Here is an 18,409-nt window from a genome sequence, read left to right on the forward strand (position 1 = left end):
CTAAAATACTTGTGTATTTTCTAAAATGATAGAACCAGAACAAGACTCAAATATCAAAATATCCACCAAATAAAGCATGAGACAAAGAGTTGCTTCATTAAAGATTTATGTTTTAAATTCTCTAAGGAGCTCACTATTCAAAGAAATGCCACTTTTAATATTTTTCTAAGGCAAAGAACACTCTAGTAGTATAGCTAATTGCTTCTTAATTGTTCCAATTAGTCAGATTCAATTTTGATATGCTTGATTTTCCTAATGCAGAGCACACAAACAGCATTAATATGACTGAAGGGAATCAGGGCATGTTGAAAAATACGAATCATAATCCAAAGATATCTTCATCCATTTCAGTGTATGATGGCAGATTTATTATACTATTGAATGGGCAGATTAATATTTCATGATAGTGTATGAATATTGATGAAAGATTAAGGCTGTTAAGGCCAACGGGTTCTTTTGCAAAATTTAATTGGTCAAGCATTCTTAACAAGTAAATAATTTGTTAACACATCACAATGGAGGGCTTCTCTCAGTTTACTTCTTCAAAATACAGGGGGAGGGAGAACAGGAGCTTTTTCTTGCAATTTAGGAATATGACACTTTAAAATGATTAAGTTTGTAAATGTTAATATTTTTCACTATCAGTGCAGGAGATAATTCAACTGTGTCCTTGGCCATCGTTCAACCAAGTAAAAAAGATCAGGGCTTGTATTATTGCTGCCTCAGGAACAGTTATGGGAAAGTGACATCTGAATTTAACCTGACTTCTGAAGGTAAATCTCAACTTTATACTTTCAGATGTGTTACAGTTAGACTCATTTCACTGATGTTCCTGGTCCTACAGCCTTTCTCTCCCATCTTTTGTCTCCTTTTAGTTCTGGGTCAGCTTTCAAGTCATCAGGATAGTAAAGGTAAGTCAGTATGAGCTGTCAGAGAAAATGGATTCACCATTAAATCATGAAATAGGTACCTCCTAGGATACATGATAAAAATAACATTTTTTTTCAGACAAAGAACAAGTAGAATAGATAAATTACAATGCTGGTGGGAAAAGTGAATGGCAGACAATAAACCACTTCAATCTTTGATTCTGTTGCTTTGGGATAACAATAATCACTGTTACAGTTTTGTCAAGTTATTAACATCCAGAAAGATGAATTAATAATGCTAATATTATTTTAAGTTTACTGATGATTTTGTATTTCATTTTTTCCCCAGTTCCAAATTCAATTTTTATTTTATTTTATTTTCAGTTCCAAATTCTCTTTTCCTCTTTTCCTCCCTTTGTTACCTTTGGGTAACAAAAACAAAATCCATTACCAATACATATAGGCATGCAAAATGAATTTCCACATTAGCCATGTCTAAAAAGAATCAGAAAAAAAAAGAAAGAGAAAAAATTATTTTTCAGTCTTCACTCTGTGTACACAAGGTCAGTGTCTAGAGGAAGATATGCTTCATTGTGAGTTCTTGGGGATTGTGGTTGCTCATTGTGGTAATCACTTGCTAAGTCTTTCATAGTTGATTATCTTTTCAATATTGCTGTTAATGTATAAATTGTTCTCTTGGTTCTATTCACTTCATTTTGTATCAATTCATACAAGTCTTTTCAGGTTTTTCTGAAACCACCCCCTTTGTTATTTCTTACAATACAATAGTATTCCATCACATTTACATGTCATAACTTATTTAACCATTCCTTCAATTTATGGGCATGTCATCAGTTTCCAAGACTTCATCACCATAAAAAGCTGCTATAAATACTTTGCATATATGGATCATTTTTCTCTTTCTTTAATTACTTTAGAATATAGAATTAGTGGTGGTAATCCTGGGTCAAAGGTATGAACAATTTAATAGCTTTTGGGGTATGTCTACAAATTGCTTTCTAGAGTGGGTGAATTCCAGCTCCACCAACAAGATATTAATGTACCTATTTTGCCACATCCCCTATAGCATTTGCCATTTTACTTCTTTGTCGTTTTAACCATTCTGCTGACTGAGGTGGTACTTCAAAGTTGTTTTAATTTGCATTTTTCTAATTATTAGTGAATTAGAGTATTTCTATATGGCTATAATTATGATTTCTTCTAAAAATTTCCTATTCATATCCTTTAACCAGTTGTTAATTAGAGAGTCCTTTTGTTCTTATACATTTGCCTCAATTCCCTATATATTTAAAGAAGAGGCCTATATCAAAACAACTTGCAATTTTTCCCCAGTTTCCAGCTTTTCTTCTGATTTTAGATACATTGGTTTTATTTGTTTTAAATTTTATGTAATCAGATTTATCTATTTTAACCCCTGTCTGTCTGTCTGTCTCTTGTTTGAAAATGAACTTTTTCCCTATCCATAAATCTGACAGTTAATTTCTTATATAGACATTTTGCTTATTTTCCTCCCCCATAGTGAATCTTTCCTTGTACCAAGGGAGAAAAATTTAAACAAAACCCCCTATCTGGCAGAGTAAACAAATTCAATTCAGCATTCTCATAGTCTCCTACCTTGACAACAAATTTAGGCTGGTGCATTTTCTCATTTCCTGTCCAGAGTTAAGATTAGTCTTTAAAATCTTGTAGAATTCAGCTTTATTTTTAGAGTGTTCCTCATTTACATTGTAAATTTACATTGTAATCTAAATATATACATATACACACATATACAGACATGCATATTCATATAGTTGTATAAGTACATTCCTTTTTCTGGTTCTGCTCATTTCAGTGTATCAGTCTACTAAGTCTTCCTATGTTTACCACAATTCCTCACATTAATTATTTTCTCTTTTTTATTGATATTTTATTTTTTCAAATAGATGTTATGAAAGTTTTTCAAAATTCAGCCATATGCATATGTATATTTTTAAGTTACAAAATTTCCTTCCATCCTCCCTTCCCCACCCCCTTCCTTCAGCAGCAATCAGGTTAATATAGTACATACACATTTGTGTTAAACACGTTTACAGATTAGTCTTTTTCGGTATGAGGAATTAGGATTAAGGGAAAGAAATACATAAAAGACATTTTTTAAAAAGTGAATATAGTGTTCATCAGATTTTGAAGGATTTTTTTTTTTGTTTTTCTTCCTCTGGATTGGGATAACATTGTTCAAAGCCAATCTAATAGGGTTGTCCTAACCATCTGAACTGCTGAGAGGAGCTGCTTCCATTAGGGTCGATCATCTCACAAAGTTGTTGTTAATGTGTACATTGTTCTTTTGATTCTGTTCCCTTTACTCAGCATCAAATCCTGTAATTCATTCAATGCTTCTCTAGAGTTCCACCATTTGTGGTTTCTTAAACAATAGTGTTCTAAAATATTTGTATACCATAACTTATTCCCCAATTGATGGGCATCCCCTCAATTTCCATTTTTTTATTACTACTGCTACTACTACTACTACTACTACTACTACTACTACAAAAAGTTGCTGTGAATATTTTGGAATATGTGGAACTTTTCCCATTTTTTATGATTTCTCCTGGATATAGGCCTAGAATTGGAATAACTAGTTTAAGGGGTATAAATAGTTTTATTGCTCTTTGGGCATAGTTCCATATTGCTATCTACCTCACATTCACTATTATATTTTGTACCTTCTTGGGGTATATGCCTAGCAGTGGGATCTCTGGGTTAAGGGCTATGTACATTTTTGTCACTTTTTAAATGTATATATTTTGAAATTGCTTCCCAGAATGACTGAACTGATTCACCAATATCATCTTGAGTATTGCTGTTTTTTCATAGGTTGTTTCTCAAAATTAAATAATTCATTACATTTGTTCATCACAATTTATTTAGCCATTCCCCAAATGAATGACACCCATTTCATTCCTAGTTCTTTCCTTTACAAATTGTAACTGTGAATAGCCTTAATGCTATAAGTCCCCCCCCCCAAAAAAAAACCACTTGCCATGCATTTCTTCCACAATCCCCCCTTTATTTTCAGCATGAACTCCCAAGCCACCTCTTCCATTGTTTCCATTGGCTGTTCAGCTGTGCATGCTGATAAGCACATTCCCAAAAAGCATCAGGTATTTGGCAAGGACAAATCCTTTCATCTGTTCTTCAATGCAGATAGAAGCGGGGTTTTGATGTTTGCCTTTGATACCCACATGCTCTCTCAGCTCAACAAAGGTTTAGGAGCCATTCCTGAATCTGCTCACGTACTGATCATCTCCTCCTCTAAATATTCCCTGTCAAAGAGCTCTTTTGCAGCCAATTCCTTCTAGGGAAATTTTACCCTTTGTGCAGGGTGGAAAATACAGCTGATTCAGGAAAGTACTGAATTTCATGTTAGCTAAAATGGTTTTTGTCATTCTGTTGATTTATAGACTGTGCTCATTCTAAACCAAAACAAAACACAAGATAACCAAACCCCAAAGCTACAATAGAAGAGATCTTTAATGAAACATTTGTGAAAACACTAGAAGAAGGGTAACTAGGATGGTTGAATATTTTACTCATTCAAGGAAATGGACAAAAGCTGCTTCAGTCAGGAGGCATTAGGGTGCCCTGGAAAAGAAATACTAGTGTGGACTTCAGAGCATGGAGGTTCAAATCTCAACCTTGATGATTACTCCCTGTGTGGCTTTGTGCACATCCCTTAGTGTCAGTTTAATGTGTAAAATGAAGATTTGTAAAATGAAGAGAATGGATGAGATGACCTCTGAGGCTTTTTCAAACTCTAGATCTGGATATTTTTGTCCTGTTCTTGGGTCTAAGAGAGGTTGTGATGTTGATATTTTGTGGGTGGGGCCTTTGATTTCATTGGTATAAGGAACTCCCTTTACAAATTCCTACTCTACAATTTATAGTCTTAGAAGCTTGGTTGGTGTATTGAGAGGTTAAGTTCAGTGTCACACAATCAATCTGAGTCAGGACTTGAATTCAGATCTTCTAGTTGTCCTGAGGCTAGTTGTTTTTCACTATTCTAGACTCTCTTTTTATAGTGTTGCTGAGTTATAAAAAATTACTAACTTGAATGATAAGGAGTTTCTGACTCTATATTAGGAGGAATTTTCTAACTATTGGAGTTATTTCAAAATTACATGGTTTGCCTTGAGAGGCAGTAAATTCTCTCACTAGAGTTTTCAATCAGAAGTTGGATGATCACTTGTCATTGTTGATGATGAAGGGATTTAGGCTTCAAGTGGGTACTGGATGATCCCTGAAGTCTTTTCCATTTCTGGGATTCTATAATTACATAACTCTCAGCAACTCTGAACAAAATCATCAGAGCAGAAAATAAATTTGCTTCTAGTGATGATGGAATGTGCTATATCTGCCAGTGGTCTCCAAGCAAAACTGTCAGACAGACTTCCCTCTTCATCTATAAGTCACAAAACGGAACTTTGAAATAGAGAGGGCCTCTTCTTGTACTCTATACTGCAAGATGGTTTTTGTTGTGGTTTATACCTGTGATGGTTGCTCATACTTTGTAACTTTGGGTTTGCATACTCAGGTTTTAAAACTGGATGAGGGGCAGCTAGGTGGCACAGTGGATAGAGCACAGGACCTTGGAGTCAGGACATCCTGAGTTCAAACCTGACCTCACATATTTGATAATTACCTTGAGCAAGTCCCTTAACCCCATTGCCTTTCAGAAAAAAAAAAAACCTGGATGAGTGTTATTTTTCAACTACTTGGGAGAATTGATCCTGCAATTAAGATAGAGATGTGCCCCAATGTTAGTGGTGTCTTGATCCTAGCCCCACAATAAAGCTAATCAACATCTAGAGATCTCTTGGGTTTCAGACCCACTACTCAGAACAGCTGGCTCCTCTGTGATTATGATATCCAGTTTTCTGGGATGGCCACATCTAGACTTACCCTGCCTTTTTGAAGTGTAGCATAAACCACAGTAATGACTTGCTTCTATATTAACATTGTATTCGTTTCTGGATGCTCCTATATGTCCTTTCTTACTAAGTGTCTTCTGAATGCAATTATAATTTCTGTTTTTTGCAAGTCACTCTCTGATTCAAAGCTAATAAAACTAAGCCCATAAGAAATTACAGAATGAATGTCATGCCAGCTACAAGCAACAAGCTGTGTACGGTTACATTATTAAGGTTATGGATACATTTGGGGATCACTTTTCTCTTGTTATTGTTGGGAATTGCATCCTATATCATTGCCTCCAGGTTCTCTCCTTCTGTCTATATTGAATAAAATCTGTGGCTTACAATAAAATTTTCTGAAAACTAAGATGGTGATTTATACTCAACAATTCCAACAAACAAATTGAAATGAGTTTTTGCCAACTCATGGCATGCTTCATGTTTTATTAAGCCCCATATCAGACACACTGGTAATTTCCTATCCAAATGATGCATTTGGTTTTTCCTCACAATTTTAAACTATCTATCTACAATGTGAAAGATAGTTTACAGATAAGAAATTGAACTATAATAGCTTGCAAAATTGTCATATGGGTCAAGTTTACCTTCCTCTTCCTGCCCTTCCCACCTTTTTTTATTTTCCTTCTCTTCAGTTCTTTCCTTGTGTTCTGAGTAGAAAGAAATCTAATTATTTGCTTAGGTATCAGGAACTAAATATGTTCATCTTCCCAAGCAACATATTAAAGCATTTATCCTTTAAAATGTCTTAACCCATAGGTACAAATAATGGCAGAATCTCTGGCATAGATTGAGTTGTTGTAAATGGAGCATGTCTATAAACACAGCAGAGCATTATGTAAATTGGAAGTTAGACTGTCTAGGTTTAAATTCCATCTCTGACATGTGTGACCTCAGGAATGTCACAACAACTCTCTAAGCTATAATTTTTTTTTTTGTTTGAGCTCTAAAATGAAGACTAGATGATTTCAAACCCATTCTAACTCTAACTTTGTAGTACTATTATCCATTTGCAGAAGCTTCACCTGCAAACTATCTATACATAGGAAATAGCCACAATCTCAGGTTCAATAGAATCATCATTTTGGGGGCAAGAAGCAAGGATGTACTGGAGTCAGTTCAAACTGGTGTTTGAGATGCAATTGTTTAATTTTCAATGTGAGGATTTATGCTTCAGAAATGAACAAATACTTCAAATCAAGGTTTAATTTGTTTTAATGATTATCCAGACTTAGGAAAGTGATGGAAAAAAATGTTAAACATGCAGATTAAGCTTGAAAGTGTGTCTTGTTTTTTTTTTTTTCAGAAGATTAGTTAGTTAAACATTGACCATTTACCATACCCCTATTTGAAATGACCCATAGAAATCATATCTGGGGCCTACTTCTCTAGCTTTCTGAAATCAATGAAGGCACTATGTGTTTTCTGACTACAGATAAGGACATTTTTATGTTAAATAGCCAGATTACAAAGGAAAGAAAGCTTACCTGGTTTTCTTCAGTATTCCCAGTCATTTTCAGGACAGTTGGTGATTATAGAACAGCCAATTTAAAACTTTTACTAGTTGGAGAAATGTAGATTACTAGTTTAGTCAGCCAGAGATGTTGGTAAAAAGATGAAAAGGAAGTATTTCTCTCACTTTTTGATAGGGCAAATAACCATTACTGAAGTTCCATTAACACAAAATTCTTGCATATCAATCTAGGATGTGTGTATATGTATGTGTGTATGGGGACTGTTCTCAAAGCCCCTGAAATTATGCCACTTTGTTGTTGTTCAATCATGTCCAACTCATCATAACCCCATGGCTCAGACTATACATGGAGTTTTCTTGGTAAATATACTGGAATAGTTTATCATTACCCTCACATCATATAGGTAATTGCTTATTCAATCTCCCATAAGACCCTTGTAGAGACAGCTTGCATAATGGATAAGAGGGATGATCTTAGAGGCAGGAAGACTTAGGTTCACATCCTGCCTCTGATACATACTGCCTGTATGATCCTGGGTAAGCTGTGAAATCCCTAGTACTTTCCAGTACTTTCCTCTATGTCTATAGGCCCCAGAGAAGTTTCAGATCTATCTCCTTAGCAGAAGTTTACATGTTGGAAGTTTTTTTTTTCATTGATGGAATCACAGGTCCATACAGGAAAAACCAAACAAAACAAACAACCCCCCCAAAAAAAACCCAAAGACCAGAATAGGAACTGCTTCTTAGAATGTTTATCTAAAACCTTTTCACCATATTATCTTAAGTGTACTGAGGGGCGTTGTCATTTTATCTGAAAGGAAAGAGAAGGAATGATTTTGGTATTGTTTCTTTTGTTGCTATGTCTTTGTCAAGCAGTTAAGATCTACTGCAAATCACAATTAGGTCTGATAATGATACCCTATCCTGTGCTAGATAGGTGACACAGTGGATAGAGTACTGGTGTTAGAGTCAGGATAGGAGTTCAAAACTGGCCTTAGACACTTGACATCTATTAGCTGTATGACCTTGGGCAAGTCATTGAAACCTGATTGCATTGAATCCAAGACTATCTCCACTCCTACTGATTCGTATCTGGCCACTGGACCCAAATGACTCTGGAAAAGAGAGTGAAACTGGTGATTTAGCCCAGAAGCCCCTCACTCAAATCATATTCATGTGATTTCCATGGCATTACCTCCCTGGTGTCATGGTCTTGCTGCAACTTTTCCTTCCTATACCGCAACATGTTCTTCTGGATAACCATTTTATTGAAGAATTGGCTGAATTAATTTTGGAGTTCTGCTTGAGTAACAGAAATACTTAACTAACCCTTTTGATAAACTGAATTACATTGAAATGTTTCATTAGTTAATTTTAGGTACCATGGGATTTTAAGCAATGGGATTGTCAGATATAAAGATTTATTTTTTTAAGTAGACTTATTTTTGTCCCTATAGCATTTACTTTGTTCTCCTATTGGGGATCAGGAGCCTACTAATAGAATTATAAATAGTCATGCATAAGAACTTAAAAGCATTTATGTTAGCTTATACAAAGTATCATTTGTACATCATCTTGTACAAAGTATCATTTAAAAGTTATATACATATGTATTCACATACAAATGTGTATATATGTTTGGGTGTGATATATATGTATATATACATGTATATGTATTTATATGGATAAATAGATAAAACTGATAGAAACTGGTTCTCACCATTTTTTACTTTCATATTTTTCATTTTAGTCTTGTAAACAAAGGAGAAATCTATCTATTTCTATTATTATTATATGCTTGTTTCATTTATATAAATATATATATTCTAATTAGTGTTCAAAAACTCAGGTAGATCCAATGTGATCTCTTTGATTTAGATAGCCCCCCAAAACTAAACTAAGTGAAAACCAAAGCTTCCCCCTAATACCAGAAAGGGGAAAGTCCATTTTTTCTATTACCCTCCTGTTTGGGGGGGGCAGTAGAAGAGAAAGAAAAGTCATATAGCAGCAAGAGAGTAACAATCTCCTAATAGTGATTTTAATCACCCCTGTTTTCTGATGTCTAACTCTCAAATGTGGGCCTGAATTTTCTATTTAAGAAGTTCTCCAATTTCTTCATTCCTGAGTTCCTTTCTGATTCAATAATTAGTTCTATATACAATTTGGTTCCTGACAAATAGCTGCAGAGACCTGAAGTTTTGACATTGGCTTCTGAAACAAACCACAGACTATGTTCTTTTATTTATTTTTTCTAGTTTTTTTTCAAGGCAATGGGATTACACAATTAGTTAATTATTAAGTTCTGAGGTCAGATTTGAGCTCAGGTCCTCCTATTTCCAGAGCTGATGCTCTAGCCACAGCACCATCTAGCCACCCCAGGCTATATTCTTTTAAAAAGATCACACTGAAAGAGAGAGAGAGAGAGACAGACAGACAGACAAACAGAGACAGACATACAGACAGAGAGAGAAAGGCAAATCATATTGTTTTTTCTTAGGGTATGATATTTGAAAAACATAAATAGAACACAATAAAATTTTTAATCCAAAATATAAACTAATCATCAGAATCTGTGCCATTTTTTCTTGTAGTCTTGTAGACATAGACTTTAGAAAATCAAAATAGAACATTTGAATAATATCCATCTCATTGTCTTTAGTCAGTCAGAAGTCTGACTAAGGCACTTCAGCTTTTAAGTAGAAGAAACAATCTCAGAAAATCATTTATTATGTGAATTAAACATGATATCTTGAATTGATACTGAATTATACTGAATTATAGCATTTTTAGGAGCAACTATTAGCCCAGTGGGCTTGGAATCAGAAAAACTCATCTTGATGAGATCAAATTCATCTTCAGATACTCACTAACTGTGTGACCCTGGACCAGTTGCTTAATGCTGCTAGCCTCTGTTTTCTTATCTGTAAAATAAACTGCTAAACCATTTCATATCTTTGCCAAGAAAACCCCCAAATGAAATGACAGAGTCAGGTACAACTGAAATGATTGAACAACAATAAAAACAGGCACTGTCAGAATGGTCCAAATGACAGTACTTCCTCCCTCCCACAAGAAAATCCGAAAAAAAAATCCTGTTGACTTTTCATTGTGATTTGTTCTTTTTATCCAACCATTTCTTCTATCTGATCATCTGTGTGATTTAGTGAAATGAGAAGCCTGGAAATCAAGAAGACCTAGATTCAGATCCTGCCTTTGACACACAGGGGCTGACTTGGAAATCAATTAGCTTCTTATTGCTCCATGAACACTTAAAAACTATAAATTGCAGAACACTTGAATGCTAGAGAGTTTGGGTACCAAGAGCTCCTTAGGCTAGTGAAATACACCCAACTTCTTTGAGCCTGCCCCAATCCAAACTCCCCCATAACCTTAGATAACTATTTTCAGTCTTCCCCCCCACCTCTTACCTTCCTTTGCCCACTTAGGCTCATTCCCACCCCAATTTCTATTTTCTGGGGTCAGTGTAAAATTGCCTTTCTAGTTGACTTCCCATCATTCGCTTCAGTCAGTCTTATGCCTTCCATTGTCCCCTGACTGATCCATTCTGGATCTCCCTCTCCCCTTCTTCAAGGACACAGTTCTCCTTTTTAACTCTTCCCTACCTAATCATTGATTCTTTTTAGAGTTTTTCTTTAAAGTATTTCTGTACATAGAAATACACAATTAAAAAACAAAAGCCTATAAACCAACCGCTTTCTGTCTTTGATACTGTTCTTCTATTAAGTTAGCAGTTATTGCTGCCCTACCCGGTCCAAACCATTGTATATTTCAGAATTTGAAGAGATTGAATTCAGTCAACTTATCTTCAGAGAAGACTTTATCAGTGACAGCTATTTTGGGGGCAGCCTGCGTGGCCAAATTGCAACAGAAGAACTCCACTTTGGAGAGGGGGTCCACCGTAAAGCCTTTCGGAGTAAAGTGATGCAGGGCCTCACTCCTGTTTTCAGCCCTGGCCATGCCTGCGTTCTCAAAGTGCACAATGCGATTGCCTATGGGACCAAAAATAATGATGAACTTGTCCAGAAGAACTACAAACTGGCTACACAGGTGGGTCCTTCTTTCCCCCAATTGAGTGAACTCTAAAAGATTGTCTTTCAGAACGTGAGATTTACTGATGTTTTGAGTTTAAAATTGAACTCATGGTCAATGGGTATCCCTCAACTTTTTAGAGACATGGACTCCTTTGGCAGACTAGTGAAACTTATGGACTCTGTCTTAAATTTTTTTAAATGCATAAAATAAAATACATAGTTTTACAAAGAAACCAATTATATTTAAATAAATTATCTGTCTATTCATCTAAACAAATCCAGGGTTTCCATTTTAAGAACCCTAATCTAAATTAAGAAATTTTGAAAATAGTCAATTAAGGACTTTTTGGCTCTCTGATTTATTAGGGTCTCGCTTTGATACTAGAATAAATATGGCAAACCATTTGATTGTCACTTATCTTTCCCACCAGTTCTTCACAATTAAGGTTCAAATTTCATACAAGTTTTAGAACATTTTGGGCAGGTTGGTTCAGGCCTCAGAGAAGTCAAGTGTTTTAAGGGGAGTGTTTGAGTGTTTGAGGGGGAGAGGAGGAAGTAATCCATTGTAAAATCAGGGCCACACCTAGAAATTCTTCCTTCTCAGAACTTTATAAAATCTGAGAATATATTTTCTACCTTACAACACTTCAAATATTTGACGACAGATGTCAATTTTTTTAGCAGACACAATAAACTATTACCTCATTGATCTATGCACTCCACCAAAATTCTCTCACTTTTTTTTCAAATGAACTGCTTTGAGAGCACATATTTTTTCCATTCTAAACTTGTGGAATTGATTTTTGAACTTTTTTTTAGAGCTTCACATTGATTCTTATTAAAATTCATTTTATCTGATTTCAGTCTTGGTTCCTGGATGTCAAGATCTCTTTGCATTCCCATTCTTTTAATCCAACATTGTTACCCATTTCATGATGTCTGCAAATTTCATGACATCTGCAAATTTTATGGCACATGCAAATAAGCATGCAATTTGTGTTTCTGGATATCTTTTGGGGAAAATTTCTTCAAGGATTTAGAACTCTTGTTTTTTTTAACTCTTTTGGATTAAATTATTTTTATTTTGAATGTAAACATTCAAAAAGAAGCATTTCCATATTAAATTCAGAACACAAAAAAGAAAATTGAACATGAAACCATGTATATCACTTCATGTTGTTTATTTTTCTTAAAGTATATAATGAATTCTACATATTGTTTTTAAAAACTGTCCTGTTTATCTGTGCTCCCTTTGAAAGTCTTTCTGGCATTCTCATTCTCTCTCTCTCTCTCCCTCCCTCCCTCCCTCCCTCCGTCCCCACACACACTCCTCCCCTCTACCCTTCCCAAGCTTCTAATATTCCAGCTAAAATCTGAGAGAGATAGAAGAACTCTTTTAATAACTAGTCAAGCAAAGCAAATCTACCCTGCAGCCTTGTCGATGAGAATATGCTACCTGCTCTTTTGCAAGCTTGTTTCCTTATTCTCACCAGGGATTGTTGCCTAGCTTTCTCCTACTAACATGTATTTTTTTGTGTATTTCTTGGTGACACAGGAATGCTATGTTCAGAATACTGCCAGACAGTATGCCAAGATCTATGCAGCTGAAGCTCAGCCTTTGGAAGGCTTTGGAGAAGTACCAGAGTGAGTAGCCATATTCAGGTTTGTAATGTCCCCAATCTGTCTCACCAGAGATGATATTATAAGAAATGGTGGGAGGGATGCTGGAAAGAGGCACCCAGCAATACAGTTCATCCCAGGATCCCCAAGGACACAGAATCACTTCCCTGTTCCAAGAAAGGGAGGGAAACCCCCCCCCTCAAAAGTACTGCTTTTACCTCCATGAGGGACCTATATCCCATGAAGGCACATAATGATATCACTCAAGGGATAGCCAAGATTAATGATGAAGCCCTTGGCTTGCACTCAGGATGAATACAATATGTTGTTTATTAATTAATTAATTAATTAATAATATTTCTGACTTTTTATGCAGAGGATAAGCACTTCAAATTGTTTTACTTGAGGCAGCTAGGTGACCTGGTGGATGGGGGTGGGGTGGGGTCTAGAGTCAGGAATACCTGAGTTAAAATCCATTCTCAGACACTGATTGACCCTGGGATAGTTACATTCCCCATGTTTGCCTCAGTGTTCTCATCTGTAAATGGGGATCATAACATAAGTGCCATCACACAGTTAGTGGGTCTCAAGTGTCTGAGGCTGGATTTGAACTTAGGTTCTTCTAACTCCACTGTGCCACCTAGCTGTCCTAACTTTGTAAGATGAGTTGTGTTATTGTTTTCATTTGACAGATGCACAAAATTGAGGCTTGATCAGATTAAGTGACTTGTCCAACAAAACTATGTGGGTTAGTTGCAGTTAGACAGTGATAGAGTTGACCCTCCAACTCAAGGATTTCTTCCATTTTACCACACTGCCTCTCAAGTAATAATTTTCATTTTAGGTTAAGAGAGACTAGACTGATGATTTCTTTGGAATAGGGAATTCCCAGGTGAGAAAACTCCCTCTACCAAAGTAGGTCAGTATTTCTGCTACTTGACATCATAAAGAGTTAGTTACTGAAAGCAGAATGCTATGACTTGCAAGGATTAAATAGACAGTCAAGGTCAGCTGTTGGGATTTTAACCTAACTTTTTCTGGTTTTGAGGCTAGTGTGGTATGAACTAAGCTAAGATGTCTCATGCCCCAAATTCTACTATTTCTATGGTGCTTTTAAAATGTTCCAAGAGCTCTTTCCACCCAGAAGTCCTGTGAAATCAACAGTTCATTTATTATTAGACTCATTTTATAGATAAATACTTTTAAGGAACACATGATCACACACCTAGTGAATGGCAGAGTTGAAACGGAGATCCTTCCCCAGGCTCTCTTTGCCATTCTATACTGGCCTTGGTATTCATGAGTCTTTTTCATGACTAGTGACATACTTTTGCCAGACATCTGGTTAAGGTTAGAATCAGAGTCTGTAGCTATAGAACCTCGCAAAGCTAAGTGACCCAAATGGGCAGTGAATCCCTGGCATGACTTCATTAATGTAGCACAGTTTTAATCCTCTGAGCTAACCGGCCCTAGAAAAGAAAAAATCATAATTAAGCAGAATTAAGCATTTGACACTCTATTTCATACAAATTCCAATAAATCCTATTTATAAAGGAAACACAAATCCCATAGTATCTTTCAGAAATAGATCTAGGCTCATTCACATTGTTTTTTCAACCTCCTGCCTAAATATTTATCAAATCAGTCAAAAATGTAAGAAGCTAAGATATGTGTTTACTTTTTTATTTGTGAGGTTAATATTACATATTTATGTATGTATACATATTGAAAGAAGGAGTATAGTAGGGAACACTGAGATTACATGAAACAGGAATTATTAAGAAATGGATAATGAATGAAAATTGAGGGAAGAATTTAGCAATATTTTATCAAGTTTCCACTATGAGTGAGGGATTATAAAATGAGTAAAACAAGGTCCCTGCCATCAAGACATTTATAATAGATTATCAGGGGGGCAAAAACAAGAAACAAACCAAGTACATGAATTACTATAATATAAAATAGATTACGTGGTACAATGGAGAGAGCTCTGCACCTAGAGTCAGGGAGATTTGAGTTCAAACTTGTGCTTAGAGATTTACTAAGTGTGAGAACCCTAGGCAAGTTGCTTAACCCCTATTTACTTCTGTTGCTCAGCTGTAAAATGGGAATAATCTAGAGAAGGAAATGACAAACCATTCCTATATCTTTGCTGAGGAAATCCCGTGGACATAATCCACAAGATCATGAAAAGTCAGATATGACTGAACAACAAAATAAATTATGATAAATGCCATAAAAGGATGCAAGGTATATAAACAAAATGCTATAGTCATTTTTAGTGAAGGAAAAGATCATATGCAAATGGAGAGTCAGAAAAGGCTTATGAAGTCAATACCATCGAATAGTTATTTGAAGAACAGGAGAGATTTCATAGATCTGGAGCTGGAAGGGTGGAAGGGACCTCAGGATTATGGTTTTGCTCCTCTCATTCTACAGCGGCCCAATAGGTTAAGTGACTTGTCCAAAATTACACAGGTTCAGGGTATTCATATTAACTCACAGAGTAAAATAATTAAATTTGCTGACATGACATAAATCTCACACCTTTTGTATTCTTAATTTTTTTAAATGTAATGCCCTTCTTTTGCTCCAATCATTGCTTTTTTTAATGACATGGTATTTGAGTTCTCAAGATTTTGACATACTTTAGCTATTCATTATGATACCAGAAGTCCTATTGAATAGCTCATTTCCCCAAGATTAGTCTTGTTCAAATATGCAGTTTTCCCTACAAAAATTTATGTCCAGAGTTTCCAAACGATTGAAGCATGATTATCTTTATATCTTCAAAAATTTTCCTAACTTTGTGTGATATGTGACATAATATAAAGTCAGGTTGCAGTAATCTATCATTATTTAAAAATTCCAATAATTTTAAAACAACTCTGATTCTTAATATATCATAATATTTATCAAAGTTTATCATGCCCTTAAAATGTACAAGACTCCAGGTCCACTGGAAGGAAAAAAAAATTCCAAATACATTTTTGAGTGTGTATATATATATATATATATATATGTATAGTTTGATGAAGCTGTTCAGATCTTATAGACCCATGGGATTTATCACAATGATTTTGGTATAGCCTTAAATGAAAAATTATGTTTTATCAAAAAATAAAAATTACCTTTCTCCTGTTTTTTTATTTTTTGCCCATGAAAAATGGTTTTTATTCAAAGTAATTATTAGTAACTGTATTTTTTAAAACTGAACTTTTGCTGTTCTTTCAACTTGGAGAATTCTATACTAGGAATCAGTAACAACAATTCTAGTTGTCAGGGTGCTCTAAGGATCTTTGCTTGTTTTCTAAGGATTAATTATGTTATTTTAGTAATAGTTGGTCAATTCTTAGTGGGTTTTTTTGTTTGGATCACACTTTCCTTTGCTCTTTGGTACAATTTTTCCTTGAAATACTTGAATTCTCACATCAACAGTAACCACCATATCTCTAACAGTCATTGAAGTACAATCCTTATCCATTATTTAGAATCATAGAATTAAAAACATAAGAAGAGCAATGGAAGCATAGGCATAAATGTGAAAACCCACACAACTGACAAGAGACTTAATTGGTTTTATTCTGACAATCTGAGTCAGCCTGGTGTCAATAGAAGCACACATACATACATGACCATTGCAGTTACAAAGTAAAACCATATCAAAATTATTTCTTATCTCAAGTAGGTCACATACCACTATTGTAAGTTTCCTAAGTAGGATCTGAACCCATGTCCTCTTTGTAAGTTTCCTAAGTAGGATCTGAATCCATGTCCTCTGACTCCAGAATCAATTTTCTACAGGGGGTAGATGGGGAAGGGCGCATCTCAAGTAAAAGGAATAACAAGCACAGACTTAGAGATGGAAAAAATCAGATGTTGAGGAAAGTAGGACAGATATAGGGGAATTGTAGGAGTTAAGTTTGGAAAAATGTTAAGTCTTTGGAAGACCAAACTGAGGAATCTGGAATAAATTTAATAAGCTTCTAAGTAGTGGCAGAGTGTGGTTTTCTTGAGGAAAATGTATTTAGGAGTAGGCATGTAAGAGATCAGAATCGGTGGCTTGAGGTGGGCAGAAGAGATGAGGTATTCACCTCTTTCTATACTATTTTCCAAAACATTTTTTCAGTCTTATTTCTTACTGCTCCCAGTTGTATGTCATGTAGTCTACTGGCTATCTTTGAGACACACCCCTTTCTCTATAGAGGGCTCACACTCTGATTAGAATTCTGTTCTTCCCTTTTTATTTTTTGAATTCTTACTCAGAGAATTACATAATCATCAAATTCTAGAACCAGAATCTTAGACCCAGACTTTTCATTTTAGATGAGGTAAGTTAGACCAAATGAGGTGGTATCTAAATTCACACAGCCACTCAGTGGAAGAGACCTCAAATTCAGGATTCCTCATTCTAGATCTAAGTCTCTTTCTAGTAAACTGGAAACTGTTAAAAACACAGTTCAACTGCTAGCTGCTCCATGATTATTTCCCAGATCCTTCTACCTAGTAATGATCTTAAGTACTCTTTTTGAATCTCTTTCAAGCACCTATTTTGAATTATACATATTTAGCTTATACTTATGTAACACTTTAAAGTTTAAAAATCACTTATCTCCCTATTAGATTATAAACTCCAAGAAAACAAGGAAAGTATCTTCTCCCAAACTCACTATCTCCTCCAAAGCACTCTTTACACTCTGCAGCCACTCAAAAATACTTGCTAAATATTGAATTGAACTGAAGATGAAGTGACTAATTAAGAGACTCATAATAGTCTTATAAGGAAATAGAGGTCTCAAATTAGAGTGATAATAATAGGAGGGAAAGATGCAATGCATTTTTCAGAATTAGAATAGACAGAATCACGTATTATTTAAGGAGAGGGTATTGTCAGGGAAGAGAGAGGGCAAGAAATGATTACAAGGTGGTATCTCATAGAAATAAGGAAACTCAGAGGCACTAGTTTGGAAGGAGAAGATGAGCTTGGTTAGATTAGATATGGAACACTTTACAAGGAAGGAGTTTTATACAACTGTAAATCATTTTTAAAATTCACCACCTAGGAAAAAATACCCTCCCTGTACTTCTGGGTTGAACAGCATCTGCATATGAAACCATAAGATTTTCAGATCCTTGCTGGCATAAGCTTTACCATATACTTTTATACTTGAACATTGCTTTATAAGAGGGAAAGTTTATGGATTCCTTAAAAAATGCATATCCACAAATACAGTGCGGCTTCTTTTTTGTTATATATTGTAAGGCAGGAATTTGGCTGAATTAAGATCATATGCAATAAAAATTAGTCTTTATCATTCCACTGAAATATCTTTCATTTGTCTCAGCTTCTAAAGGCAGGAAAAAAAAAACTCATGAACAATGGAATGGGAAAGTAAATCTTTT

The 18,409-nt window shown here is 35.2% G+C and overlaps 1 protein-coding gene across 5 annotated transcripts in view; it reads left to right on the forward strand.

Annotated features, from left to right (window-relative positions):
* ALPK2 (alpha kinase 2) overlaps positions 1–18,409 on the forward strand; it is a 215,722-nt gene that overhangs the window by 139,320 nt on the left and 57,993 nt on the right. For 4 of the 5 annotated variants that reach the window (XM_074205153.1, XM_074205154.1, XM_074205156.1 and 1 more), the window contains 4 exons: positions 646–773; positions 876–911; positions 11,128–11,402; positions 12,942–13,030. In XM_074205153.1, coding sequence (XP_074061254.1) covers positions 646–773; positions 876–911; positions 11,128–11,402; positions 12,942–13,030 — 528 coding nt within the window. Of the gene's footprint in view, positions 1–645; positions 774–875; positions 912–11,127; positions 11,403–12,941; positions 13,049–18,409 lie in introns of all 5 variants that reach the window. The other variant, XM_074205158.1, reaches the window with a different exon arrangement.

Source organism: Macrotis lagotis, chromosome X, assembly GCF_037893015.1.
Source record: "Macrotis lagotis isolate mMagLag1 chromosome X, bilby.v1.9.chrom.fasta, whole genome shotgun sequence".
In the NCBI taxonomy this organism is placed as follows: Eukaryota; Metazoa; Chordata; class Mammalia; order Peramelemorphia; family Peramelidae; genus Macrotis; species Macrotis lagotis.